We start from the raw sequence: 27,092 nt of genomic DNA on the forward strand, positions 1-27,092 counted from the left end.
ATGGAGGGACCTTCCCCACCGGCTGATGCTGGTGGGGGAAGTAGCGAGCCAAGAGAAGACTGTAACGGAAAGGGGAAGGAACGAGAAGACATAAATAGGTCGTGGGCATCGGTTGCAAAGGAAGGGAAGAGGGCCAACGGCACCAATGGCCGCATCCCGGAGGAGATTCTGGAGAAGTTAAGAGAACAAACTGAAGACTGTATTATTATAGACCCAGAAGTACTGGTGAAGTGCAGGAACCGGTGGAAGCTCACGCTGTTCGGAAGGTTCTTAGGGAGGAGTATTCCTTTAGAAATGCTCAAGCGCACACTGATCAGACTTTGGAACGGAATAGACAAGTTCGCTGCCTCGGACATGTCTGGAGGGTATTATTTATTCCGGTTCAAGAAGGAGGAGGATATGGTGCACGTACTCACAAAAGGGCCGTGGACTATACAAGGAAGAGTACTTAGCCTCATTCCGTGGAGGAACAACTTCAGGCCTACAGCAGAAGCGTTTACATCTGCCCCGGTATGGATCCAACTTCATAATCTGCCACAGGAGTACTGGGAACTAGAAGCGTTGGTTCCGGTGGCTGGGTACTTCGGGAAGCCACTGAGGGTGGACGAGACAACACTGGACCACACGAGGAGCAGGTTTGCAAGGGTGTGTGTGGAGATTGATCTCCAGAAACCACTAAAGAAGGCAGTGTGGCTTGGACCGAAGGAAGACCAGGTGGACCTCCGAGTGGTCTATGAGAATATACCGGTATTCTGCTACCTCTGTGGCAGGATAGGGCACCGGGCAGCAGGATGTGAACACAGGAAGGAAGAAGCGAGGAAGCAAGGAACGAGCAAGAGAAGTGTGAACAGACCAGGAGGCGAAACGGAGACAATGCAATATCCGATGACGGAACAGGATACGACCTATGGTCCGTGGTGCACGATGAGGAGGCGGAGACGGAAGGTGGTGCAATCGCAGATGGCGCAGAACACGGCAGCGCGGACTCCGATGGAGCAGATGAGAGAGGTGAAGGCTGAAGGAGTGAAGACATGGGCTAGGAAAGAGAGGCCAGAAGCGAGTAAGGTGAACTTTCATCAAAATGGAAGGAGTACGGAAATACCAGGCAAAAGGTGCAATGGGAAGGAGAACCTGGCAGACCAGACCAAGACGCTTCCTAGGACTAATAGACAAGTCAAGGAAACTGACCAACAGAGGGAGAGCTCGAGTTTCCATAAGGATAAGGGAACGCCAGCCAAAGGGAAAGGAAAGATCTCCGAAGCCACGCACAGCAGGGAGAATCAGGAGAGTAACACGAAGATGGTTAAGGTGGTGGAAACAAAAAGCGATGACTCACCTTTAACTGGCGGGTTGAAACAAAGGAAGGAGGACAAAGGGAAGTCAATACAAGATGGAAGGAAGACGTGTCATGAGAAGGCCAAGGCTACCCCACTTGAGCGGGACGGATTAGTGGAGTTGGACTGCAGAAGGACGGAAGTGACGCAGGACCGGGAGTCTGTCAACATCAATGGGATAGTAATCAAGCTCGGGACAGGTGACGATCGCGGCCGTAGATCACCCTTCACGACAACAAAGATAGAGCAACGTGGAACCAAAGCACCAAAATACCCAGCGGATATCTACACCGATGGTATCGCGACTACCGGATCGAGGCCACCTGAGGAGAAGAGGGGACCGTCCGAAGGACACTGCTCGGCGGTCAGGAAGCTCAAGGAGGCGCTGACGAAACCACCGGACAATGGGCATGAGCCTATGGATCTGGAAGGGCAAAGCGAAAACCAATGGGCCTTGGTCTGCATTCCAAACAGCTCAGATGGCAATGCACAGCCTGATGAAGCACGAGAGAAGGCCAGAAGGGGCCAGGAAGGATCCGCCACAAAGCGTGGCAGACTGGAGTAACCCTATATTGTGTCTTATGTTTAGAGCAATATTTTGGAACTGTCGAGGAGCCTTGAAAAAGGATGTACTGGACAGATGTCGTGATCTAAATAAAGAACATAAGGTGGATTTTATCTGTCTACTGGAAACCCATACAGACTGGGCAAAAGCAAAAATGGTGGCGCGGATAATGGGAAGGAACTGGTCTTCCTTCTCGGTGCCAGCTGAAGGTGTATCAGGAGGGTTGATAATGATGTGGAAGACTGCAGTTGGTTACGTGGACGTAGTGGCGGTGTCGAGGTATGCGGCACACATGGTGGTCTCCTCGGTGGATGGCGAAACATGGCTGGTGACTGCAGTCTATGCAAGCAATCGGCTAGAGCAGCAGATCCAGCTGTGGGAGGAACTATTGGGTTTAGGTTCTCTCGGTTTGCCGTGGGTAGTTGCTGGCGACTTCAATGCGATACTCTCAACGGAGGAGAAAAAAAGTTATGCTCGGGTGACGCTTGGGCCGAAGTCATCTGCTTTCGCTAAGTTCGTAGAGGAGGCGGGAGTATGCGACTTGGGCTTCGAAGGAGTTCCGTTCACACGGTGTAACAACCGAAGGGGAACGGGGAGAATGCGGGTCGATTAGACCGAGCGCTGGCGAACACCGAGTGGGTGCGAAGGTATCCGCGGAGCCGCGTGGTACACCTGGATAGATCAGCGTCGGATCATGCACCCTTGCTTGTCATGGTCCCGAAGGTGGTGGAAAGTAGGAGGCCTTTTAGATTTGAAATGTACTGGACGGAATACGACAGCTGTAGGCGCATCATGAAGGAAGTCTGGCGAGAAGACGTGCATGGGAATCCCATGCATGGGTTCACGCATAAATTGGCGAACTTGCAATGACAGCTGAAAGGGTGGAGCAGATCGCAGATAGGTCACCTGGAGACTCAGCTGCAATCCGTGAAGGCCGAGTTGAAGGAGCTAGAAGAGCCTGGATCCGCCGGCACCCGGATGATGAGGAAGCACCAGCCGAGAAGCCGCTACAACGGGAAGGCGGCCTTAAGCGAGACAACTAAATCTAAAGTGGCTTCAACGGTCGCGTCTGCGATAGGTGCAAGAGGGAGATAGAAACACTCATTTCTTCCACCTTACGGCGACGATGCGGGGAAGAAGGAACAGAATACAAAGACTAAAGTCGGAGGCAGGTTTATGGGTCCAAAGGCAGGAGGAGATAGAGAAGAGCTTTCTCGAACACTACGAGGAACTATGGGGACCAACCCATGATGATGCCTGGACATTACCGGCGGGACTGGACCTACCGGGCGTCTCAGCGGAAGACAGTATCAAACTGCTGAAACCGGTGGACAACGACGAGATCTTGGAAGCCCTTCGAAGTATGCCTACCGGCAAGGCGCCGGGCCCTGATGGGATACCGGTGGAAGTATACACATTATACTGGCAGGAGGTTGGGAACAAGCTGTGCAACGCGGTTAAACACTTCTTCCAGCATGAAGGACTCCCCCGCCAGTGGGGGAATACTTACATCACCCTGATACCGAAGGTGGAAAAACCGGCTACGGCGCGAGAGTTCCGGCCGATTTCCCTATGCAACGTGGCGTATAAAATCATTGCCAAAGTGCTGGTCGGAAGGCTACGGGGGCTCCTCCCGCAGCTGGTGGATACAGAGTAGGCGGCCTTCATCAAAGGCCGGAATATCTACGATAATATTCTGGCGGCACAGGAGGTGGCTCATACTTTGGTCAGTGGAAGGCACATGAAACCGTTGATGATGCTAAAATTGGACATGGAAAAGGCATACGATCGAGTTAGTTGGAAGGCAGTGTTGGGGGTGATGGAAGCAATGGGTTTTCCGGCCAAGTGGTGCAGTTGGATCAGTGCATGTATCAAGTCCCCGAGATATGCAATCCTTGTGAATGGATCACCGTCAAGGTGGATAACGCCCCACCGTGGGTTGAGACAGGGGGACCCGCTCTCCCCTTATCTATTCCTACTCGTGTCTCAGGTTCTATCTAGCTTGCTGAAGGATCGCATGGCGCGAGGGCTTCTGCAGGGCTATCGAGTTGGAGATGTGCACCTGTCGCACCTACTGTACGCGGACGATTTATTAGTCACGGTGGAAGCTTCAGCTCAGAATGTTAGTGTCATTCAGGAGTGCCTTCAGGTCTACTCTAGTATAACTAACCAAAAGGTGAATGTTGCGAAGTCGGAGCTGTTCCTGCCGGAGTGGATGGAGGCCAGGGAAGCGGACAACATCCGCAGTTTCTTTGGGTCTACCGAGGGCCAAAATGCCGTTTAGGTACCTTGGTGTTCCTATAGCAGGGGAGGAGAGTCGGCGTTCGGGATCATAGCTGGCTGGTGGAGCGTCGACGAAGAAATTGGCGGGATGGAAACGTAATGGCCTCTCTTTGCGGGTCGGCTAACCCTACTCGAAGTGCCTTGATGTCTATCCCTAACTATTGGATGAGTTGCACCCGGATACCAGATACGCATCTTGGAGAAGATCAACAAGGTAGCGAGAGCCTTTCGTGGGGTAGAGGAGAACGTAAAGGTCTTCACTTGGTAAGTCGGGAAATGGTGACACGGCCCAGAAGAAGAAGGGGGCCTAGGTGTGAGGAGACTTAAGGAAACAAGGAGCAGTCTGCTTGGCAAGCAGGTTTTTCGCATCCTAAATGGTGACGATGCGCTATGGATAAGAATCATGGATGGGAAATACAGTGGTCTGCATCCGTGAGAGCATAGGAAGTGGAAGGATGCGTCGTGGATCTGGAGAGGCATAACTGCAACAGCAGAGGCCATCAAAATGGGGTGCCGAAAGCTAATTGGAGACGGGACGGGCTCGAGTGTAGCTGACGACCCGTGGACCTCCGCCGTGCCGTGGAGGTGGCAACCACGAACAATCAAACCAGAGTTCCTAAGACCGGAACTGACAGTGGCGGAGCTTCTGAAGAGGAGAGAGGGCAACGGCCAAAACATGGTTGATGAAGTAGGGGTGGAGTTGGCAGTCGAGATGGCATCCATTTCACTAGGGAAGGAAGGATCAAAGGACACATGGATCTGGTGGCCTCATCCCATGGGGACCCCCACGGCGGCTGCAATATATCGAGTCCTACGGCCTATTGAAGACGATAACTAGAGCGAGTGGGGGAGTTGTGGAAGATAAAGGTGGCGCCACGAGTGAGGCATTTCTGGCTGGAAGCTACCGAGGTAGATTACCGACCAAAGAGAGGCGCATGCTTTACGGATCGGAGGAGACGATAAGTGTAGCCTATGTGGGCTGTTCTCAGAAACGATAGAGCATCTGTTCTATGGGTGTAGGTACAACAGAGAGGTATGGACCATATTGGGTCAGTTGCGGCGTAACTAAAGAAGATGGGGAGCTTCATCGGACCGAGAATGGATCACGCGGAGTGGGGAGATGCAGAACGGAGGCCTCGCCGGAACACGGAACGATAGCAACCACGTCTCGGGGCATCTGGAAACAACGGAACCGCATAGTATATGGAGAGACGAGGGAGGCAGCGTGCCTGGTGGCTAAAAGAGCTCAACACTTGACCGAGGAATATAATCCACCCAGGAGCGGTGATCAACCAAAGAGGACACTGCAGGTAGGCGGCTGGTGCCGGCCTCCGAGCGGTTGGGTGAAGGTGAACACGGACGGAGCATTCCACTCAGGAGCGAGCCAGGCGGGAGCCGGAGCTATCATGCGAGACCACAACGGAGGAGTGGTGCAGGTCCGGTGGGAACCTATACCAGCGATGTCTCCACTCCACGCGGAGGCATGGGCGATGCTAATGGGGCTTAACCTACTAAGCAGAGAGCAGACTGCACAGGTGGAGTCGGACTCGGAACAGTTAGTGAAGGTTTTGAGGGAGAGAGGCCTTGCCCGTGGCAAATCCAGTGGTATTGTGTGGGAGTGTAAGGTTTGTATTAGCCAAGGTGGGAGCGTATTCCATTACCCATGTAAGCGAGATTAAAAAACAAGGCTGCGGATTGGACTGCCCGTAAAGGCTTGGGTGCGACCCAGATCGAAACTCTCCGTGAGGGGGACCCTATGCCACATGAGTTGTACATCCTGGTTCAGATGGACAACTGTTCATCCAGGAATTCTTAATAGCTGAATAGAGCTCCTTTATCAAAAAAAAAAAAAAAAAAAAAACTTAAGACCAACTCAATTATCACTAAATTATTTTAAATGCATTTAACCTTATTATATTTATGCATAAAATTACTTTCTTCTTCTATGTATAATTATTTTTAAAGATATCAGTTTAAATGACTAAAGTAAAACTATTAAAATTTATGTCTCACTTAACTGAATCTTATTTAAAATACCAAAATGCCCATGTTATATTTGTTAGAAAAATTAATTTAAGAAGAAGTGTAATTCATAAATTTGATAATTTTATTATGTTTATTACACCGGGGCATTCTACTATTTTGGACCGAAACTCTAAAACAAGTATGTAATAATTAGTTCAAAAATTATACAATAGATAAAATAATTTTATGCTATGAGCCCAGTAAAATATTAAAATGTATTTAACCCTTTCTTATTTTACTTTGCTATCATCATTTAACTTAAAAATACCCGGATTACTGCTAAATTGTACGTCCGGATCTCATTTATTATTTATCATCTGTGGATTTCGCATTATCTCTGGATTTGGTATAGACTTAGTTTTGCAAAGTGGAACAAAATGGGTGATCTGCAAAATTGAAAATTAATTTGATATTTCATAAAAATAAGCTTAAATTTTGTGATTAATTTGTTTGTAAGAGTGGTTAAGGGAGATGTGAAATATTTTATAATTAGAGGAGTTCCTAACAAAACTCTCTTAGAAATATTGTGGATGATATCGGTATGAGTTTCTTATTAGAAAATAGGCTTCGAGGCTCTTTTTGCTATACCCCTATAAAACCAACTCAACTTATTTGCAGATGCTTCGTGCTCTGTTAAATTCCTTAACTTATAGGTAATGCAAATTAGTAACTATCCCACATAATTTTAATAATTGATTCACCTGGGTCAGATTTAGGTAATGCATTTTTTGAATATATAAAACCTTGTGAAATAATTACAGAGATCTATAGAGAACAAGTAAATATATGCGAAAGCTAGATTAGAGATTCACATATAAAAATATATTTTATATCAGCATTTTTACAATATAAATTAAATTATATGTAGATATTATTATTCAACTTATATTTATATCTCATAGACTATACCCGGATAGAAATATCTCAACCATATCTAACAAAACTTGGATATGGAACCGTATTGGGTCTGATAAATTGAGATAGCATTACAGAGTCAAAGTATTCACAACTTAGCTAAGTTGTTACAGGGAGATAGCATGAAGTCATAGTTTTCCAAGAAATAAAAGCTCTAGTAAATATGTTACTACCAACAAAGAGGAGTGCAGAACATTTAACATTGCACTCTGGGTAGGGATTTGATGAATGATACCTCTCTGATCTGAGAGAAAGTAACTCAACCCTAATTTTTTCCATGTACAAAAGAGACAACTGAAATAGCTATAATAACCTATGTATCCTTCCAATACCCAAGTGAAATGAATTCAAGCAGGAGTATAATGAAAGAATGCAAAGAGAATAGAGCCCAATTCTTGCACTTGCTCAGGATACACCCATTTTTTAGTTTCTGGTCTACTTCTTAGTTCAAGATCCCTCTAACTAACTGAAATAAAAGACATAGGCATCTGTTTTGCCCAAAATGGGAGTCAGTTGGGCTCTTATGAACTTACAATCATGAAATCGACTCGATCATCAGATTACAAGTTAAATCCATACCGAGCTTATGCAAACAGATACTATGTTTACATACAGATCCCTAAATCCTTACATTCTAACTTAGGATTAGGAATAGCCATAATCATATAACTTTCTTCGGGATTTTATTGCATCGAAAAAAAAAGGTTTGATTGCACATCATTTTGATATGTATAAGGTATCCTCCAGATAAATCAAACCCAACACTAGATGATATAGATCTCACAAAGTGCACTATTAAAATGTAAAGAAAGATGTATATATATAGCCTACAAAAAGGGATAATGTGAGAAAGAGAATAAATAAAAATATGCTTGAGATCAGCTATGAAGAAAAGGAAGAGCTACTTTACATCCATTGATCTTGGAGAAATTCAACCCTGTCGCCATGCCTCCTCAGTCTTCTTCTCCAACCGTTGCACGGCCTGCTCCAATTGCTCCACTCTCTCGACCAATCTCTCCATCAGACTGCTCTGCTGTGCGCTACTCATACACAACTCCGCAACCCAGCCTTCTAACCTCGCATTCTCTACCATCATCTTGTCCAATAGATCCCTTGGTATTGGGGCTTCTTGGGTTTTGCCGATCTTCTCAGGAACTTCTTTGGCAAAATCGCTTTCTACTACCGAATCCACCATGACCCAATCTTTGAAATTTGTCGTCCAATTTTGGATTTCTGGCGGGTTCTCGTTCTCAATTTGTGCAGTATTGGTTGTTTCTTCGACATTACCTATCTCCAATCCTTCTTCCTCTACCTTTCCTCTATTCCCATAATCAGGGTCCTCATCTCTTGCGATGTCTTCTAGTGGTCTCTCTTCTACCTCCGAGATAGAATCGATGGTTTCTTTGACGTCCTCAACCTCAATTTGAGCTGAATCGATCCTTTCTTTGACGTGCTCGACACCAATTCGCGCAGAATCAATGGATTCTTCGACACAATCCATCTTAAATCCTTCTCCCCGTACCATCGGATCAAAGCCTTCATCCATGCCGGTGTCACCTCGAAATCTCTCCACCTCCACCGCCGCCGAGATCGAATCTACGATCTCCTGCAGCGCGATCACTTTCCCGATCACCTTCTTCCTGAGTTCTCTGACACCGCGCGCCGAATCGAGGAGGAGGAGCAGCCCCATTAGCATCTCGCCCACACAAACTCGTTCCTTGGCGTCATACCAGATCGTGGCTGCCGACGCCGCAATAACGCTCTCGATGTTGTCCGCCTCCGCCGCCAACCTCCTCACAAACTCCACGTTCTTCCGGACCAAGAAACCTCGGAAGACCTTCTGCACCATAACGGCCGCCACCACCGGAGACGGCTTCATCTCTCTCTCCCTCTCTAAAACTCTTCTCTAGAGTAGATTGGAAATAGCCAAACTATCACAGGAAATTCTTTATCTAGGGTTTGGTGTGGATATGGAATTGGGATCGTTCTCGAAATTTGCTGGGAGAAGTTCAGATTACGAATTTAACTAGGATATGATTGACTTTGAGATCATCTACAAACCAGGATGAGTGAAAATATTGCAACCGGCTACGTGGCAGATATCTTTTTAGGGAGAATATTAGGGAGAAAAAGTAGGAAGTTAACGTCGAACTTAGCATTATCCCATTAGCTTACGTGTACAGATAATGATTGACTAGTAAAATCTTATGTTAACCTAAAACGTGATAAACTTGGATTATTTTCTAATATGCAAAGTGGTGTCAATTAATTAATTAATTAATTAATTGTGGTCATACTTACGGTTGCAAATCACAGAGGATATGTCGGTGCAACAATCCTAGATTTTATTTAAAAAAGAATAAAGATAAATTACATTTTATTTTCCGGTAGTTAAGCATTTGATGTGAAAAGAGTAAAACATTATTTTAAATGTTTATAACAATTAGAAAAAGTAGCCTTTTTTCTAAGAAAAAAATCCGAAGTGTTATACTTCTTTCACTCAAATCCTTCAGTTTTGCATTTTAAAACATTGAAAATCTTCAACAACAAATAAAAAGAGCAAAATTACATGTTGAATATGGATCGGAAATCCAAGAAGATTAAGCGAGACAAACAATTCAAGAAGACAATCTAAATTGTAGCCTAATCACAGGTACAAATTGTATTCCTTTTAAAAAAACAGAACAATTATAAATTTACTATCCCTTCCCACAATATGTCAAATAGACTACTAATGACCTCCTTTCATCCCCAGGAAGTTGTGATCGCAGAGGTGGAATAATGATGTACTAGGAGAAGAACTAATACAACAGGACTTCCAAGTTCCAAAATTATTTCCATTTGAACACACAATAGCTTAATAAACCAAAATTATTTCCATTTGAACACACAGAATAGCAGCAGCATGTCACGGGTGCACCGAAAATGCTGTCTTAGCCAGACTCAACTTCCTCCAGGAAGGATAACTCAATTCCATATTGTGATGTTCCTTTAACACCTTGATAAAGCTGCGCAAAATAAATTCCCCTTCAGTTTATCTCCGTGAGTGACTAATCATGCCTTCCCCTCAAACAGAATCCAGAAGTATGATCTCCCTGAGTTCTCCATTGAGCAGTTCTCTTCCATTTATCAAAATTGATGCTGCTTCATATTTTTTGCAAACCAAGTAGAGATCAGCTTGGGCATTGCCTCCAAACAGAGTCTGTAGAAGAAAATCAAAGCCACAAGTCTCCAACAACTGTGTTGTCAATGAGGGTCTGGCGCATCAGTTGAGATCTTTCCACGTATAATATGCATCACTCATATGAAAGTGGCAGAATACAATTATCACAATCAGGGATTGGCTCTGACTTGAACAAACTAACCATGCCAATAAGAGCTATTTTAAATTAAAAAGAATATCAACAATATTTATATCAAGTTTTCAGCTGCATCAAACCTGTGATTCCAGTAAGCATATTCTTCTAGTTGCAATTCTTGTACAATTGACTTATATCTGCCTTCTAGTTCCTGGCAAACTATCTTGAACGACATACTTAAAACACCAATGATCATTACCACTCATTCTTGCAATATAACCTCATCTTTTGCAGTCCTCTAGGCAAAACCTGCACTAAATTACAGCTATTTCTGTTGTATCAGGTATTCCAAATCTGAATTCATAATTTCAGGTTCTGGGAAAGGAAGCCAAAAGGCCCAAAACCTCATATTTGGGTTCACTTAAAAAGTTCACATACCATTATTTTTCACGTAGCGAATCCACATAGCTTTCATAATTAACCTCTAAATATAGGTCCTTGACTCCTTGTTCTTTCGGAGACAACGCCCTCATGTTGATTCCATTTAATTGAACAAGAATATCAAAACCTATATAAAACCAAACTCTATTCTTTTTCATTCTCCAACTCTCACATGCCCGATCATATCAATCTGCAATAGTCACAACATTAACGTTCTGAAAGAAGTCCTTCAGCTTTGGTGTTCTTGAAGAACTGATGTGCCCAGGATCCATCTACCTCTGCTTTTCAAAAAGTATTGGATCATAAAAAATACTCAAGATCACTCCATGTAATTCAACATGAAAATCACCTCTTATATGGTTTGAGATGATAATGCTGGAACTCAGCACCAAATTTTAACGATTCTTGGTCAACCCTGTTTTTCAGTCTCCTCCAGGTCCTTAGCATATCTGCTTGTATTAATCCACGGTAGAGAGTTTCAAATGTGACTTTCTGCGGAAGAAACCCTTTCTCGATCATCTCCATGAAGAACTGGCATGCCTCCCTCCACTTCTGCTTCTGACAAAATCCATGGATCAGCAAGGTATAGGAATCCATATCTGGTCCGACGCCACTCTCACCCATGTCATTCCATAATTCTCTGATGGTATCTAACTTGTTCAACCTTGACAACATTCCGAACAATATGTTATATGTGTGAATATCTGGCGTGCACGGTGAACCCAACTCCTTCATCTTCTTGTACAATTTTATTGCACTGTCCGCATCATTCCTCCCACGATACTCTTTAAAGAAGCAATTATATGTAGCTGGGGACGGGCATACTTCACTTCTAATCATCTCATTAAGCAAGTCCTCAGCATCATCTAATCTCCCACACGAAGTAAGACACTTGATCACTGAAGTATATGTTGCCACCGTTGGAGAAATGCCTTTCTCTCTCATCGACTGCAACATACACAGTGTTAGCTCAGGTTTGTGAGCTCGACTGTAAACATGAAGAATGATAGAATAGCTTGTGACATCAGGTTCAATCCCTCTGCTGCGCATTTCCTTTAGAAGATCTTCAGCTGCAACAATTGTTCTATCAAAGCGGTTTTCAGGGTGCAAGCTTGCATGCCTGCAGATCCCATTCAATAGAATGTTATATGTGACTATATTTGGTTCTATTCCATGATCAACCATCTCTTTTAGGAACCGTTGGGCCATTTCATTTTTATTTACCTTGCACCATCCATAAATCAAAATTGTGTAAGTCTTCTCGTGAGGTTCATACTTGAATTTCCTTTTGTTGAATATCTCTGTAGCAACCTGCATCATCAAACCATCATTATGCTTAATAATAAAGCATTAAAAAGCATAATATCTTACAGGAAATAGAGCACAGAAGCCAAGTATTCCCAACGTAAATCAGGTTACACCACTCAATCTTAAAATTGGTGAATACTCTTAAGGTGTTCTAGGACACAGTTCCACAAGCTAAACTTCATCATTTTTGGCATCTTATTGTATGTAAGGAAAGAATACTGATATACTGATATAAGTAGTAAAAGAATCCAGAAAATTTGAGGTGCCATTTTGTCAACTTAAAAATCATTGGATAATGGACTAGAAGGAAAAAGTTGTTAATAATAAAATATGTGCGATACTCTATGTATATGTACATATGAAAGAGCATACATATATAAAAACTATGTGCCAGTCAGCACGTGCATAAAATTAGCACTTGACACACAAGATTATCCAAGAAGCACTTGACCCAATTACCATGCAATGCTAACAAAAGAGCATGCTTACTGTGCCCACCCAGTTTCAGAGCATAACGTGTTGACAACTTACCCATACAAGGGCATGCCGTCATAGCAAAATTCCAGATATGTAAAACATTTATACTCCCGGGTTATCTCTGTACATGTGAATGCAGTAATTAAGGAAAGAGTTTGTTTGGAAAAAATGGACTTTTGAAGAGGAATAAATAAGAATCTGCAAGTCATACAAAATGAAACAGATTATTGGGGATGGGGCATTAAGAAATGGGAAGTTATGTAGTATGTCGAGACCTGGCTTCTAAGTGACACTTTAAGAGATCAATATCGTCAAACAATAATGTACCTCACTCAACTTGATCATATAGAGAACTCTAGCATAATTGTGTGAGTAACTCCATAAAAAGTACATATATTGTAAAACGTTTGTAAAATTAATGGTTTTTCTCAAAGCATCTTAATGAGAACCACCATAAATTTCTCTAGAATTCTTGTGAAGTGTGACAATTGAGAAAGATATGCAAAGATCGAAATTTCACATCATTCCCAACTATTATCACCACAAGTATTCTAAGGAAGATAACTCAACACAAACACCAGCTCGAACTATTAGCAGATTGAATAGAAAATGGAGAAGCGGAGTAGTAAAGGTGAGACCTTTGGATAGCCATACTTGCAGAGGGTATCAAGCAGTATCTGGAACTCCGCCACACTCGGCTCCCTCCCAACAAACGCTTCCATATCATCGAACGACCTCACCGCCTGCCGCGTCATCCCGGCCGCCACGTACCTCCTCACCAACACAGCGAATATCCTCGCCGTCGTCGCCCCCGCCCCATCCCCATCCCCACCACCGATCTGTCCCATCTCGATGACGAGCCGCCACGCCGCGTCGAACTGGTGGACGCGGCCAAGGGCGTCGACCATGATCTCGTACGCGGCGGCGTCGTGGGCGTGGCCGGCGTGGTCGCGCGCCCAGACGAAGAAGGCGAGGGCGACCTTGGATGCGTGGCGGAGGCGGAGGAGAATTTGGATGACGAGGTGGTGGGAGAGTGCGACGCCGGAAAGCTGGAGGGGGACTCGAGCGGGTGGAAGGGGTTGTGGTGGTGGAGGAGGAGGTGGGCGAGGGCGTCGGCGGTGTCGGAGGGATCAATCGGGGGAGGGGTAGGCTTAAACCCCAACCCTAGGTCCTGGGAGTGGGAGAGGAAGCGGAGGGTGAGCAAAGTGCGCACCGGCGGCGCAAAGAGCCGGCGCATAGCTAACGTGCGCCACATTTAGGCCCCAGTTTGTTTGATCTTCCGGACGAGGGAGGGGGGGGGGTAAGAGGCCGGGCGTAGAGGACTTTTATGTATATATCACGTGTGCTGCGCGTGTGATGAGATCCAAAAACGAAGCCCAATATAACATGGGCCAGGCCGAAAGATATTATCTGAACAAGGCCCATTCCGGCCCATGATCAATTACTGACTACCATCACTTCTTAGTTCCTGCAACTTACACGTGTCCACAGACAATCTGCGCGGCATGCAAACACGTCGTAGAGATATGATATGATATGTTATGTTTTATTACGTTATGATGCGATGCCATGATGGGTGATGGATGGTTGAGTGGCATCGTTTTCGTGGAGAGACCAAAAGCCCCACTACTCGTTTGCCTACGGTCCACGTCATGTCATGTGGTCTGAGTAAAGTTGGAATACCCCTCCCCCTGTGTCACGTTTAGCACCACTTAAAAGGGACGTTACAAAGTGCTACGTGTCAGTATCTCCCACGACCTCGACGGTAGATTTTTTTTCCCCTTTTTTTGCTTATTTATTATTGAGGTGATAGGCTGGTCGGCGGAGACGTCCTTTTATATTGAACTCGACTTTTTTTTCAAGAGTATTTTACAAATGACACCCTACGTTTTAAGCATTTTATAATTCATAATACCGATCGTTGACAATTCTGTATCTGGCCGTTTTTTTTTCTCTATAATTCTTGTATTATATTATGATATTATTTTAACTAATAGATATCTACTAAATGACTAAAATATATTCATCACTATTTTTCCTCCTCTCTCCTCTTTCTCTAATGAAGACATAGATAATTTAAGTATATATAAATTATTTTATATATTATAATAAAATATTTATTTGCTCCTATCGTTTAAATTAACGAAAGATATTAAATAAGATTTATGAAAAAATAGGGGTTAAATTATAAAAATTTTAAAGACGGAGTGTAAATATAAAATTTATAAAATTCTTTTTTTTTATCTAGGAATTAATAATGAAGACATTACTAAGGTCAATTTAAAATATTTTATGGCCTAATTGTAGAAAACTCTATTTGTCTTCCATCTGTATGATATGAAATAAATTACGAATGTTATTTCTTTTATTATATTTAACTAAACCATATTGAGAATTTAAAGATTTTCATCAGAAGAATTGAATAAATTTGTAGATGTATCTAAAATAATACAATTGAATTTTAAATGATAAACATATAGTCTATATCTAGAACATATGTATATTTTAATCATACTACAAACATATAGTTATGGGGACATTTATTAATGCTCTTTCTCATTTATCTTTCTTAAAATTTGCATCTTAGCATATACATATCACTAACCATTGAGATTAATATTTAATATAATTCTTTACTAAAAAACTATACGTGCATGAGGTTAAAACATTTGTCCTACTTATATATATTGTGGATGACTAACCTTTTTATTTGACCCCATAATTTATTACAAATAGATGAATAAATAACCCTTAAATTATATGCAAAAGTATGCTGTAAACTTTGGATAGTACTGGAGCAATAGAAGAATAAATAGGAAGAACATAGAGATGCATAAAGATGGATACGTAATTATGCATGCATGGTAGAGCACTTTGTCACCAAGAATGGCATGGATACCTCATGGACTTATGCAAAGTTTACACATGCTAATGTTGGTTTTAGATGCATGAAGATATCACCATGCATCTTAACAAGGTGAGTTTATTTGTTCTTCTGGATGTGTTTTAACTCCTGGCTTTTATTATCGATCTTTGTACTGACTGTAACCTGCATAGGAACATAGGATATGACACCAATTCTAAGCTCAAGTACAATAATACTTAGGGGCATGAGTTTTGTCCACCAAGAATATATTTATATGAGAATAACAACAGTTTACGTCTCTTGAAAATAATTACTTCACCTTCTTAGATCGGAAAATAGTAGTTGACACTTAACATATTCTTATGTTTTAAAGTAGAGAAATTTGCATATAACACAAATATTTTTTTAACAAATTTATGGTTCATCGAGAATATGTACATAAAATATTCTGCTGTTAAATTCGCTAGTTAAACTCAACTAAATCCCTGGGTTAAGTTAAGTATACTAAAAGATTACGAAAAATTATTTTAGAAATAAAATAGTGTTAGTTTAAATCTAAATTTTATGCACGTACTCGCTAAATTATAGGAGTTGATATTAAAATAATAAAAATATAGAATGTAAATCTAAATTTTACTAAAATGGGGGTGTTATATGCAAACTTTCTTATAAAAAATATTATAAAAGATACGAAAGACTACTAATGCGAACCGGTCAGATTGGATCACATCAAAAGGAGATTGGGCTCAATGAATTGAGTCTAATTATCTTATTTGATTATTTGGTTTAGTTAGAGTCTTAGCAGGTTAGAATTTTATTTAATTAGCTAAATCCAACTCTGCCTTTGATATTCACAACTTCTCCAGATTTGGAATATATCTGCGGCAAATCGAAGGGTTAATCGGAGAAGATAAAGAAAACTGGTTTACTTGATTTGTTAGAGTTTTAACTTTAATTATCGGTTTGTTAGGATTTGTTTGGAGTTGTTTAACTTAGTTGATAAGTCCCTAGGGTGAACCTTTTATATATATGTGGAGGAAACCCTAATTAGAGTTGTATAATGATGATGATATTGGAATTAGCTTTGGCCTTTATTTCCTTCTCTCCTTGTATCTAGCCATTGGCACATTCTTCCACCGCCCAAGTCTTTGGTTGGCTTCTTCCAGCCTTCATCCCTCTCTTTCACAATAACTTCTCTCCATTCACACTAAGAATTAACCCTAGCATCCATCTAGCCATTGGATGGCTATCAAGCTAGGATCTAAGTTTCATAACCGTTGCAGATCGGATTAGACTGGTTCGCAACAACTACATCTGTACTTTTATGTAAATATTTGATTTATATGGTAATTAAAATTACCATGTCTGAAATATATATATATATACTCAACAACTATGAAAACAGATTACTAAGTGGTTTTTTGTTTTCTTTCCATAGTTAAACCTAGGAATTTGGGGAAGACCAAATCTAGTAAATCACATACACTGTGTATTAATAGTTGTATCAAAAATAGGAGCTCCAAATATAATTTTTTGTGAAAAATGAAAATTAGCATCACTTGTATTAGTCTATAGCAAAGTAAAATGATTATTAAATGGTTTTTTTTTATAATCGATATCCTTCTAGAATCTCCTATTTGAGTGCCTACCTTTCAAAGTTTCTTATTTGTTTCACATTTGTATCAAAAACTTGATTTTTTTAACCTTTTGAACCCCTTTTTTTTTTAAATACTCTTGAAGCATAACTAAATGTTAGAATATCATTAATTAACTATAGAAGGATAGAAACACTCTTATTCTTTTTTAATTATGTTTCTTATCGACATTTTTTATCTGCTAAAATTATGGATTTTAAAGGGCATGCACATAAATATGAAATTTCGAAGAATATACACACAAATAAAAAAACTCTGGAAGATTATATTCGTATACATGCAAAAAAAAAGAGCAAAGAAACTTTTTAATTTCGCTAAGTGTTTTCTAATTTTCGCTGCATAACTAATCAAATCCAATTATACGACAACAAACACATTTCTTCTTGACTAATTTCTATACTCAAGATAGAAGAAATAATTTGATTAGTTTTATAAAATAAAAAAAATAAAAAATAGGCGATTATGTAAAATAAAATTTAATTTGAGACTTTTTATAAATCACACGCTATATTTTACCTATCCCGTTTTTGAGGATTTTGTAATTTGATTCCTCATTTTTTCTATAATTTTTACGATATTAGAAAGTAAATATTTTATATAATATATAAAGTAATTTATAAATATCTAAACTATCCTAGTCTTCTTTATCATCTATTTTTTGAAGAAATATAGCTGGAGATATTTTAGTAACGACATTACTTAATCAAGAAAATGAGAGGTAAAGTTATAAAATCTTCAAATACCAAATAAATTATAAAATAAATAAAATATAGAATATAATTTATAAAAATTCCTTTAATTTTTTATGCAAAGGACTGACCCTAAGAATTCTCTCTCACACACAGACACCCATCCAATAAATCATAATGACATTACTAAGCACTATAGTCAGACTCAGAATATATCTCAATGACAATGACCACAATAAGTAGCAGTAAATGATTAGCATAAGTTATTTTAATCTTATTTTCTTCTACTTTAGCTTATAATAAGATATTAAAAAGAAAAAGAATTCTAGAAGAATAAGACCCATCAAAGAAATTTGTTACACCTAACCAGAATAGTTACACGTGCAGTCACATGGCTAAGAGTCCCACATTTCAATATTTATCCACAATAAAATTGCAACATATTTCTTATATCCCCCCACTAAGAAAATGGCCCATTTTTGCTACACTTAAATATGTAAAATTGTAAACCACCCCATTTTGGGAGAATTCTTGCAAGTACTCATTCCAATCTCTACCATAGAATGTTGCCTGAAAAAGATTTGGATAGTAGCAAATTTGGTCCATATTTTTGAACTATTTTCTTACTTCATGAATAACTTTTTTCTTATTTTAAAATAATAATTAAATATTATAATATTCTCACTTTAGAATATAAATACTATTACATCTTATACCATATACTAGCTCAATTACTAATTTACCCGTAATATTTATCCTATCAACCTAGTTTGTATTAAATTAAAGAGTATTCATGATATTTTCTTTTCTTTCTTCATTTTATATCACATCAAAGTTAATTATTATATTTTTATTTTAAATACAAGTGACAACAAGAGCAATTATTTCTAAAATAAAAACCTTATTTTAGTAATAATAAAATGAATAAATTGATCTAATTTTAATAATAAAGAGATTAAGTGATAATCAAAATTGAGTTAGTGATATGTAAATAGATTTTTATTTTCAATAGAGCGGAAAATTTATGAAATATTAACCCAGCATTTATGAGAGAATTTAAATGTATGATCTTTGTCATGGACTGGTAGAAGCTATAGTGTATAAATAATTACTAGTTTAAAGGGTATTAGATAATTAGGTCAACTAAATTGGGAAAGGAAACATTAAATTTATACCACCATATGGTGGTGGTAAAATTAATTAGGGAGGATTGAATTGAGGCGGATAAAAGTACAGGGAGTAAGTTTAAAATTTACGTTAACAAGAGGGGGTAAAATGTATATTTGTACCACCCCTCAGGCACTCCTTCGGGGAAAAGGGGAGTTAATTATAATTCGGATGGCCAAAGTGGAATCTTCACCTAAGACGTCTCATGGTATATGGTAGGCGAGCCGAGGCAGTGGTCGGCTCACGCGGAGCCCACTGTTCCTTTCTGCAGCCGTAGCGCAAAAAAACGCTTCCTTTCTTGCTATTTCATCCTCCCTTTCTCTACTCTGCCCCGCGTCGATCGACTCTTCTACTGCCCGTCTCTTCGAGCCGCGTGAACTGGATCGAAATCCACCAGAAGCGCACCTGGAATTCGATGCCCGCATCTGGTTTTACGGGCAAATAGCGGAGAAAGGACACCGGTGGAGTGGAGATTTTTCATGAGAAGGACCGAAAAGATCTGACCTTGGTGGGCTTCTCGGCGAGTTCGGATCGTTTTGGGAGATGGGTTGTTTCTCTTGCTTCGATTCGAAGGAAGGGGAGCAGTTGAATCCTAAGAATGGGCGAGATGAGAGGAAGGAGGAGCATGCTATGGTCCCTCCTCGTGCGGAGAAGTTTCCTTTGGGTGAGTTCGACGCCTTTGCTTGTTTTTAAATTTTAGATTGGTAGATCTGATTCCTAATTCTGTGACTTTGTGCCCGTGTTAAAAGTGTAACTTGATAGTAGAAACAGAAAAGATTAATCCCAGTTGAGTGATCTAGTGATTTCTATTCAAGTCTCATTTGTTATATAGACATTGAGATCAATTTATCTGTTGTTTTTTTTTTATAAATATTTTGGTCAGATCTTTTTGTTGATAATGAGGCTCTGCCACAATGGTGTCTTGATCTAGTTATTATGTTTATGTGTGATAAAATTTGAAAATCTACATAGGACTGTAATCGATGATATTGATATTGGGTCTTATTTAGTTTATTTTCCACAGAAGAAAATTCAATTTTGGTCACTGGCTGTATAATAGATTGGATTAAGTTCGATATTTGATCAGCTTATGCCCTGGTTGGATCTTCCTGCTCTGCCGCACCATCTAGAACTTTGTTGTTAGCATTTCACAAGGTCATAATCTTCCTGATGCTCACTGGTTTATCCCATTTTTTGTGAGGGATATTTAGGATCTGATCAATTGAGGACAAGAAGTAACTTGAGTTTGAGAAGAGAATCATTGGGCCAGAAAGAAGGTTCTGGTACTAATATTTCTGCACAAACTTTCACCTTTCGGGAGCTCACTGCTGCAACCAAGAATTTCAGACCAGAATGCTTCATAGGGGAAGGGGGTTTTGGACGTGTCTATAAAGGACGTCTAGAAAGCACAGGCCAGGTAACTCGTTATGATACATGTGCAGCATATTAAAGTTTGATCTGCTTGTGGCGATACAAATAGTTATGCTTTAACTTTAGCATTAGTCATTGTACTTTACAAATTTCCTTGACCAGAAACATATGTTGTAAGCTAAAGAATGAGCTCGAGTTGAATATTTTGCTCCTCTATGATATAAATGTACATGTGAGCTGCAGGTTGTTGCTATAAAACAACTTGACAGGAATGGGCTCCAAGGAAATAGAGAATTTCTGGTAGAGGTCCTCATGCTCAGCCTATTGCATCATCCCAATCTTGTTAATCTGATTGGCTACTGTGCTGATGGAGAACAGCGCCTTCTGGTGTACGAATTTATGCCCCTGGGATCATTGGAAGATCATTTGCATGGTATGGGTATTATTTCTTCTAAGTAGACTTTTGCTAAAAGAATTTGGTGGCTGTACTTGCCTTTCCTTCTGTGCTGCATGCTTTTGGATGACAGGTAGTGGTTTTAGTATGAAAGTCAATATTAAAACTTAGTCCACACATCTTTTTGCAAATATTGTCTTTCCTATTGCTATCCTTTGTTCATCATTCAATACTTGACTTGGGGATTTGATGAGAACAAAATTTGACTTCTGTAGCAACTCGATTTGTATTTGACTCCTTTATGTTTTATGGGAGCTTCAAAGTGCATGTAAAAGATTGTACTTGCGAGTAGCCAAATATTGTGAAGCTAAATTGCTACTGTAATTCCTCTTGATTTTCAAACAACCAGATCTTTTAAGTGATCTTTCCTAGCCAGTACATATGTGATCTTGTCATGAGTTACCTAAATAAGATTGCTAGTGACTTGGTGTTATCTGGATCATGTCCTCGTGTTCATGTTGCCATGCATGAATCATGTGCAGCACCATCGATATTTGTTCTGTTCACTGTTCAAATGTTTATATTTGGAAAACAGTGACTAGAAAATAGGATAAAAATGAGTACAAAGAACACAAGATCATCGACCAAGATTAGTTTGAGAGAGGGAGGAGAAACACTAACATGATCCTCTTCACATTTACTTTATATTGCTACTAAAGCAAGCACACATCATGTTTAAAACTTTAAATTTGGTAATAGATTGGCCCCAAAGAAGTTAATGCAAAGTGTATCTCTTCTTTTTTTTCTTCTTTTTCACTATCTTGATGTTTCCTAGTCATCCTGGCCCAGATAGTTGCTCTCTAGTTATCTGACTCTAAAGTGCAGAAAATTAGAATTTAAGTCTTTATGCTCATCGATCGCCTTCTCTGTTATCCTTTATAAGTTTCCTTTGCCTCCAAGTGTTATTTATATAGAATTGATTCAAATCGGGTCAGTATAATATTCAAAATATTTTATGTTAATCCATGTAAATAGGACACATATTTTTGCTTCTCTTTGCTTGGTTGTTTCTTAATGTGTACAGCATGTACATCATGTTTACTGAACTTTCCATTTTAATTTAAGATTAAACTATTACAACATGTATTCTATGGTTACATATGTACCTAAACCGGTATTTAAGTGCTAATCTGGGAAGTACACTGTCTGAATCTGTTTCTTGTAAAAAAACTGTGGGATAAGTATTGGATTTCTTCTGCAGATCTCCCTCTCGACAAGGAACCGCTGGACTGGAATACGAGGATGAAAATTGCTGCAGGTGCAGCCAAAGGGTTGGAATATCTCCATGATAAAGCCAACCCCCCAGTTATCTATAGAGACTTCAAGTCATCCAACATCTTACTGGATGAGGGTTTTCACCCAAAGCTCTCTGATTTTGGGCTTGCAAAGCTTGGTCCAGTTGGTGACAAGTCTCATGTCTCAACAAGGGTGATGGGAACTTATGGATATTGTGCCCCTGAATATGCTATGACTGGACAATTAACAGTCAAGTCAGATGTTTATAGTTTTGGAGTTGTATTACTGGAGTTGATTACTGGTCGAAAGGCCATCGACAGCACTAGACCACAGGGAGAACAAAATCTTGTTTCATGGGTAAGCTTTCTTTACATTCTTCTGCTAGGATTTTGGGTCCACTTGCTTGCCACTCTAAATTAATGTTTTGTTACATTCAGCTTAGAGGTAGTAATTTGAAACAACCATTGTTAGGTACTCCTTTTGGAATCGATATGTTTTTCGTGTTTGCAATTTCGGTGGACTAATCAATTTGATGTGACTCATGCTATTCAAGTTTGCCCGATTCAAATAAAAAATTTGGCACAATTTCTAGAGGCTTGATTGCAATTGCAGAATGAGAGCTGGTTGTTTCATTGGAGTCTTTCAAATTGAGTTGTCCTTTGGCAGATTCCACAAAATGGTGGAAAAAGGCTTAGATAATGATGAAATGATTTTCAGCTTGAAACAAAATTGAAGCATTTATTTATTTGAATTAGCGGATAGCTCTTCTTACATGTAATTTTCATGATTTTTCCAAGCCTATGAAAGAAGTCCCTCGGGAATTATTGCGCAACATACTGGAAGGAAGCTATATTCAGCATTGGCTAAAAATCTTATACTGCTTTCTTTAAGTGGTAGCTAGCATTCTGTTGCAGCAATTTAGAACCTTGTGCATTGAATGTATCAAATTAGTGTGAGAGAGTCGTTGAGGCATGTGGTAAGGCGAGACAACTTTTTTGCCCGGATGGAAGTATAGAACTCCCATATGATCCGATGGCTTGCTAAATTAGATGGAATACCTTAGAATTGAGTTAAGTTAATTAGCACTTAGCAATTCATTTACTTGATGTTAAATCCATTTATAATGTATATTTTTGAATGGTAAGACATTCATGAGAACTGGTTAAGTTTTAACTCATTATCAGAAGCATATGTGTATCCTTGCAGGCACGGCCACTGTTCAACGACAGAAGGAAGCTCCCCAAAATGGCTGATCCGAGGCTTGAAGGGCATTATCCCATGCGAGGCTTGTACCAAGCGCTTGCTGTAGCATCCATGTGCATCCAAGCAGAAGCTGCATCCCGCCCGCTTATTGCTGACGTTGTGACTGCGCTGTCATACTTGGCATCCCAGCTATACGATCCCAACACAACCACTGGTTCAAACAATAGATCAAGTGGTGGTGAAAAACGAGGCAAGGTTGGGGATGAGAAAGGTGGAAAGATGCTGTCGAAGAACGATGATGGAGGAGAGGGTTCTCCAAGGGAGACAGCTGGAATTTTGAACAAAGATTATGATCGGGAGAGGGCTGTGGCAGAAGCCAAGATGTGGGGAGAGAATTGGAGGGGGAAGACAAGAGCTACTGCTACTGCACAGGGAAATTTAAATGCTCCAAGTGAAAATGGGTAGATACAGCATCAGGCAAGTTCTTTTCTTGTTATTTCCCTTTTTGTTTTCGGTTTCTTCTCCTTAAACTGGCAAACAGAGTTAGATTGTATATGTTTAGACGATTGAAGGCATCGTCCTGGTTATGGGTACATCTTCTGGTTCTTGTAAATCTTTGGAAAATTTTGTGAGATAAGAGTAAAACAATATACCGAGATTATGTATTTTATCACCTGTGTTGAACCCTGAGATTTTATCAGTTGAAAACATCCGGAAAGTGAATTGTGGAACTGAAAATTATACTTTTCACTATGTTGTAGTTAGATAGGTAACAGCTCTCTTTTTTCGCCTTCAAATCCAGCTGCAATCTAAAACATTTTAGCCTTTCCTAAGATGTGGTGCTGTGGAAAATTATGATCCATAGTGACATGTTAATTCTATTGAGACCAGAGGAGTTTTTATGGAGCTAGAGGTTTGCATGGATAGCATAAAAACTATCCCACTAATTAAGACTACAACATATCATAGTTTCTTCAGGCTGGATAATATGGGCCATATAGTTTATTAGTAATAAGAAGCTATATTCTAACAAATTATTTATCGGTTATGTAGGCAGGTACTTGGCTACTTTGAAGAAGATGATATTTACTTTTCAGTATTAGTTATCTGGATCATAAACCTCTTGAGAATATCTAACTCGTGATACTATGTCGGATAACTGGTACATCTTAAATCTTGAACTGTTAGGTTGGGAATAAAGCTAGTACTAGTATAGATAGCTATTCTAAATTTGTATACTAGTATAAGAGAGCTTATACTGATACAAGTTATTTTATTATGTAGTCGAATATTAGTATAGAATATAATAATTATGTTTAATATGACATAAAATTAAAATAAATTTGACAAACAACTAAAATACCCTTTACGGGATGGATGAGGAGAAAATAGACGATAGGAAGAAGAAAGAGTGATTAAAATGATAATTGAAGTAAATTTTTTTAATGATAAGAATTAGTAATTATTAAATATAAAAATACGATGGAAGAGGAGAGGTGAGAGAGATAGGTACTATCATAACAGTACAGACCTAAGTGATCATTTACATATTATATCAGAATAAGAATTCCACAAGTGAAAAATACCAATGCATTGATACAGTTGTAGGGCATCCAATTGCATGCACTCTTTGCTCTCTTGAGAGGATCCAGTCTTATCATTTGATAATTAACACATTTTTTCTATGATTGGGCTGAGATATAATTTGTCCATTTATTTTGATTTCTTTGCATTGGTTCCTCATGGTGGTTGATAACTTATTCAATTAGGTATGTCTTAAGCTCTAATCATGCTAGTGCTTCTGTGCTAATATTTCCCATGCATCCCACTCTTGTACTGTAACTGTTGTGCCGATCTCAACTTAATAAAAATGATTATAATGGGATAAAATTAAAGAAGGCAAGATAAACCCCAATTCTTTTTCTTTAAAAGAGATTCAAGGTGGATCATAATGCATAAACTTTCTTACTAAAACTTCCTCTTCTGCTTCTTTTTTTTTTTTTCTTTCTTTCTTCTTCTTTCTTCTTCCTATTTCTGGGCGGATTAGAATACTTCGAATTCTTGCCCATCTGGGAGAAAATTTGTCGAGCTTCATTTAGGAAATGAAACTTAGAGAGAAGGATGCCATGAGCTAACCAATATTGTTCTGAGGTACTTTCTTTCCTTTCCATGAGAGTTGCATGAGCTATCAAACTTCTCTCATCTTCTCTACTTCCTCTCGGGTCTCCATGTCTTCCTCCTTGTTATTATCTTCGTCGTCGTAGTCTTCGTCGTTGTCGTCGTCGTTGTCTTTGTCATGCTCCTCTCGATCTCTTTCGACTGTGATTTCTTTGTTTGCGAGCTGAAGCTGCTTCGAGTCGATCGGATGGACCTCCAGGCTCTTCTCCAGCGTGCCGAGCTTCGCAATGGTTATGATGTGCTCCGGCAAGGTGTACTCTTGAATGACGACTGGCTTCCCGTCTTTGTAGACTACGTAGATCACCATTTGGGCGATGCCAAATAGAAATCCCAGCACATTTGGAAGCTATTTGAGCAAGAAGAATAAGATTTTAGTACTCATCAGCAATAAAAAAAACAAAAAAGGAAGAAAAAAATGAGCTAAAATTATATGATAATTAGGTAGATACCGCTACGTATTTGTCCTTGGTCAGCAAACCGTATGTGAACCAAACAACAGCACTTAGTGTGAGGAAGAACGACAATGAGAAAGGCATGAACTCCACGCTTTTCGTGCGTACTACGAGCCTCTGTAAGTAATTAAATAATCTCAATCATATCAGCTTATATGCTTCAAAATATGATTAGATTCTGGAAACTTATTATATATATAAATCATCATAATGCACTCACTATGACACTTAGAGGTGCAACGAAGACGCTAACGGAGAAGCCCAAACAAATCCATCCGAGAATGCTAACTCGATTCGATCCCTCCGATAACACGAGAGTGAGAAGAAGGATCAAACCGAACATTCCGACGTTCAAAAGTAGAAGAATTTTGGCAGTAAGAATCTGCGTTTCCAAAAGTATACTTAATGTTCTTATCTCTAAGATGATCAAAAAGTATCTCACATTACTACGAAAGTGTTACCTTAGCATCCTTTGGTGCATAAGTGAGATACATGATGATGTATATAGTCTCAATGACACACCCAATTGAGTTGATGGTGATTAAGAGATCAGCATTGGATTTGATCAAGGCATAGTATATCCAAAGCATGGCACTAAACAGGGCAACCACATAAGGTAGGGATTGGAATCCTTCTGTCGATTTCTTCGTATAAACTCGGTAAAATGTGGGCCTGCCACCAATTATAGTTCACATAAAATGGAGATCTAGGAGACTAAATTTAAACAAGGATAATTAGTACGTAGTTCTTGGGCACTCACAATGGGGCAAGATACACCATAAATGAGATGATGTTACCTGGTAATATACAAGAAAAACATTAGCAAGTTCAACTTAACGATAGATATACAATTAATACAAAAGAAAGGTATACGTACCTAAGACACCAAAAGTGAAGGCCCAGGGTTGATCCAAAGGTAGAAGAGCCATATTCCTCTTCAAAGAAGAGTAGAACAATTGCAACAAGGAGAGGAATAATTAAGAAGGCCAAGCTTAAGCCACCATTAACTACTCCTCACACACTTGGGGGCATGAGAGGAGAGAGAGGTGAGAATGAGCATTTATAGAAGGATAGCAGCTAAAAAGAGAGAGAGAGAGAGAGAGAGAGAGGAGGTGGGGGAGATGGCATTCCCTCATTTAGCTTACGTGAGTGAGGTTATAAACTAAATAGTAGT

At 39.9% G+C, this 27,092-nt stretch overlaps 3 protein-coding genes across 3 annotated transcripts; 1 reads left to right on the forward strand and 2 right to left on the reverse strand.

Annotated features, from left to right (window-relative positions):
* Positions 1-9,758: 9,758 nt before the first annotated feature.
* Positions 9,759-13,937, reverse strand: LOC140798045 (pentatricopeptide repeat-containing protein At2g13420, mitochondrial-like). The gene is given in 3 exon segments (XM_073151768.1): positions 9,759-12,173; positions 13,286-13,707; positions 13,710-13,937. Coding segments are annotated over 3 exon segments (1,581 nt in total). The 5' UTR covers positions 13,903-13,937; the 3' UTR covers positions 9,759-11,207.
* Positions 13,938-19,166: 5,229 nt separating this feature from the next.
* On the forward strand, positions 19,167-24,026 carry LOC140797498 (serine/threonine-protein kinase PBS1-like). The gene is made up of 5 exons (XM_073150968.1): positions 19,167-19,688; positions 20,236-20,441; positions 20,639-20,828; positions 22,051-22,442; positions 23,292-24,026. Exons 1-5 carry the CDS (start codon positions 19,568-19,570, stop codon positions 23,751-23,753), a joined length of 1,371 nt encoding a protein of 456 aa, XP_073007069.1. The 5' UTR covers positions 19,167-19,567; the 3' UTR covers positions 23,754-24,026.
* A 1,450-nt stretch (positions 24,027-25,476) lies between these two features.
* Positions 25,477-26,847, reverse strand: LOC140797757 (bidirectional sugar transporter SWEET14-like). Its single transcript, XM_073151401.1, has 6 exons — positions 26,796-26,847; positions 26,679-26,715; positions 26,380-26,590; positions 26,139-26,300; positions 25,916-26,035; positions 25,477-25,812 (listed from the first exon to the last, which is right to left on the reverse strand). Exons 1-6 carry the CDS (start codon positions 26,845-26,847, stop codon positions 25,477-25,479), a joined length of 918 nt encoding a protein of 305 aa, XP_073007502.1.
* Between the last annotated feature and the right edge of the window lie 245 nt (positions 26,848-27,092).

This window comes from Typha latifolia, chromosome 11 (assembly GCF_019914945.1).
Source record: "Typha latifolia isolate L0001 chromosome 11, TyphaL0001v2, whole genome shotgun sequence".
Classification (NCBI taxonomy): domain Eukaryota; kingdom Viridiplantae; phylum Streptophyta; class Magnoliopsida; order Poales; family Typhaceae; genus Typha; species Typha latifolia.

What these genes read in the sequence shown, in the direction of transcription:
- LOC140797498 (XM_073150968.1), top strand. Translation starts at nt 19,568, where the DNA reads ATGGGTTGTTTCTCTTGCTTCGATTCGAAGGAAGGGGAGCAGTTGAAT. An exon ending in TGCGGAGAAGTTTCCTTTGG is followed by an intron (nt 19,689 to 20,235) that starts GTGAGTTCGACG and finishes AGGGATATTTAG; the next exon opens with GATCTGATCAATTGAGGACA. An exon ending in GTCTAGAAAGCACAGGCCAG is followed by an intron (nt 20,442 to 20,638) that starts GTAACTCGTTAT and finishes TGTGAGCTGCAG; the next exon opens with GTTGTTGCTATAAAACAACT.
- LOC140797757 (XM_073151401.1), bottom strand. Translation starts at nt 26,847, where the DNA reads ATGGCTCTTCTACCTTTGGATCAACCCTGGGCCTTCACTTTTGGTGTC. An exon ending in ATGGTGTATCTTGCCCCATT is followed by an intron (nt 26,591 to 26,678) that starts GTGAGTGCCCAA and finishes AATTGGTGGCAG; the next exon opens with GCCCACATTTTACCGAGTTT. An exon ending in TTGCACCTCTAAGTGTCATA is followed by an intron (nt 26,036 to 26,138) that starts GTGAGTGCATTA and finishes AATTACTTACAG; the next exon opens with AGGCTCGTAGTACGCACGAA.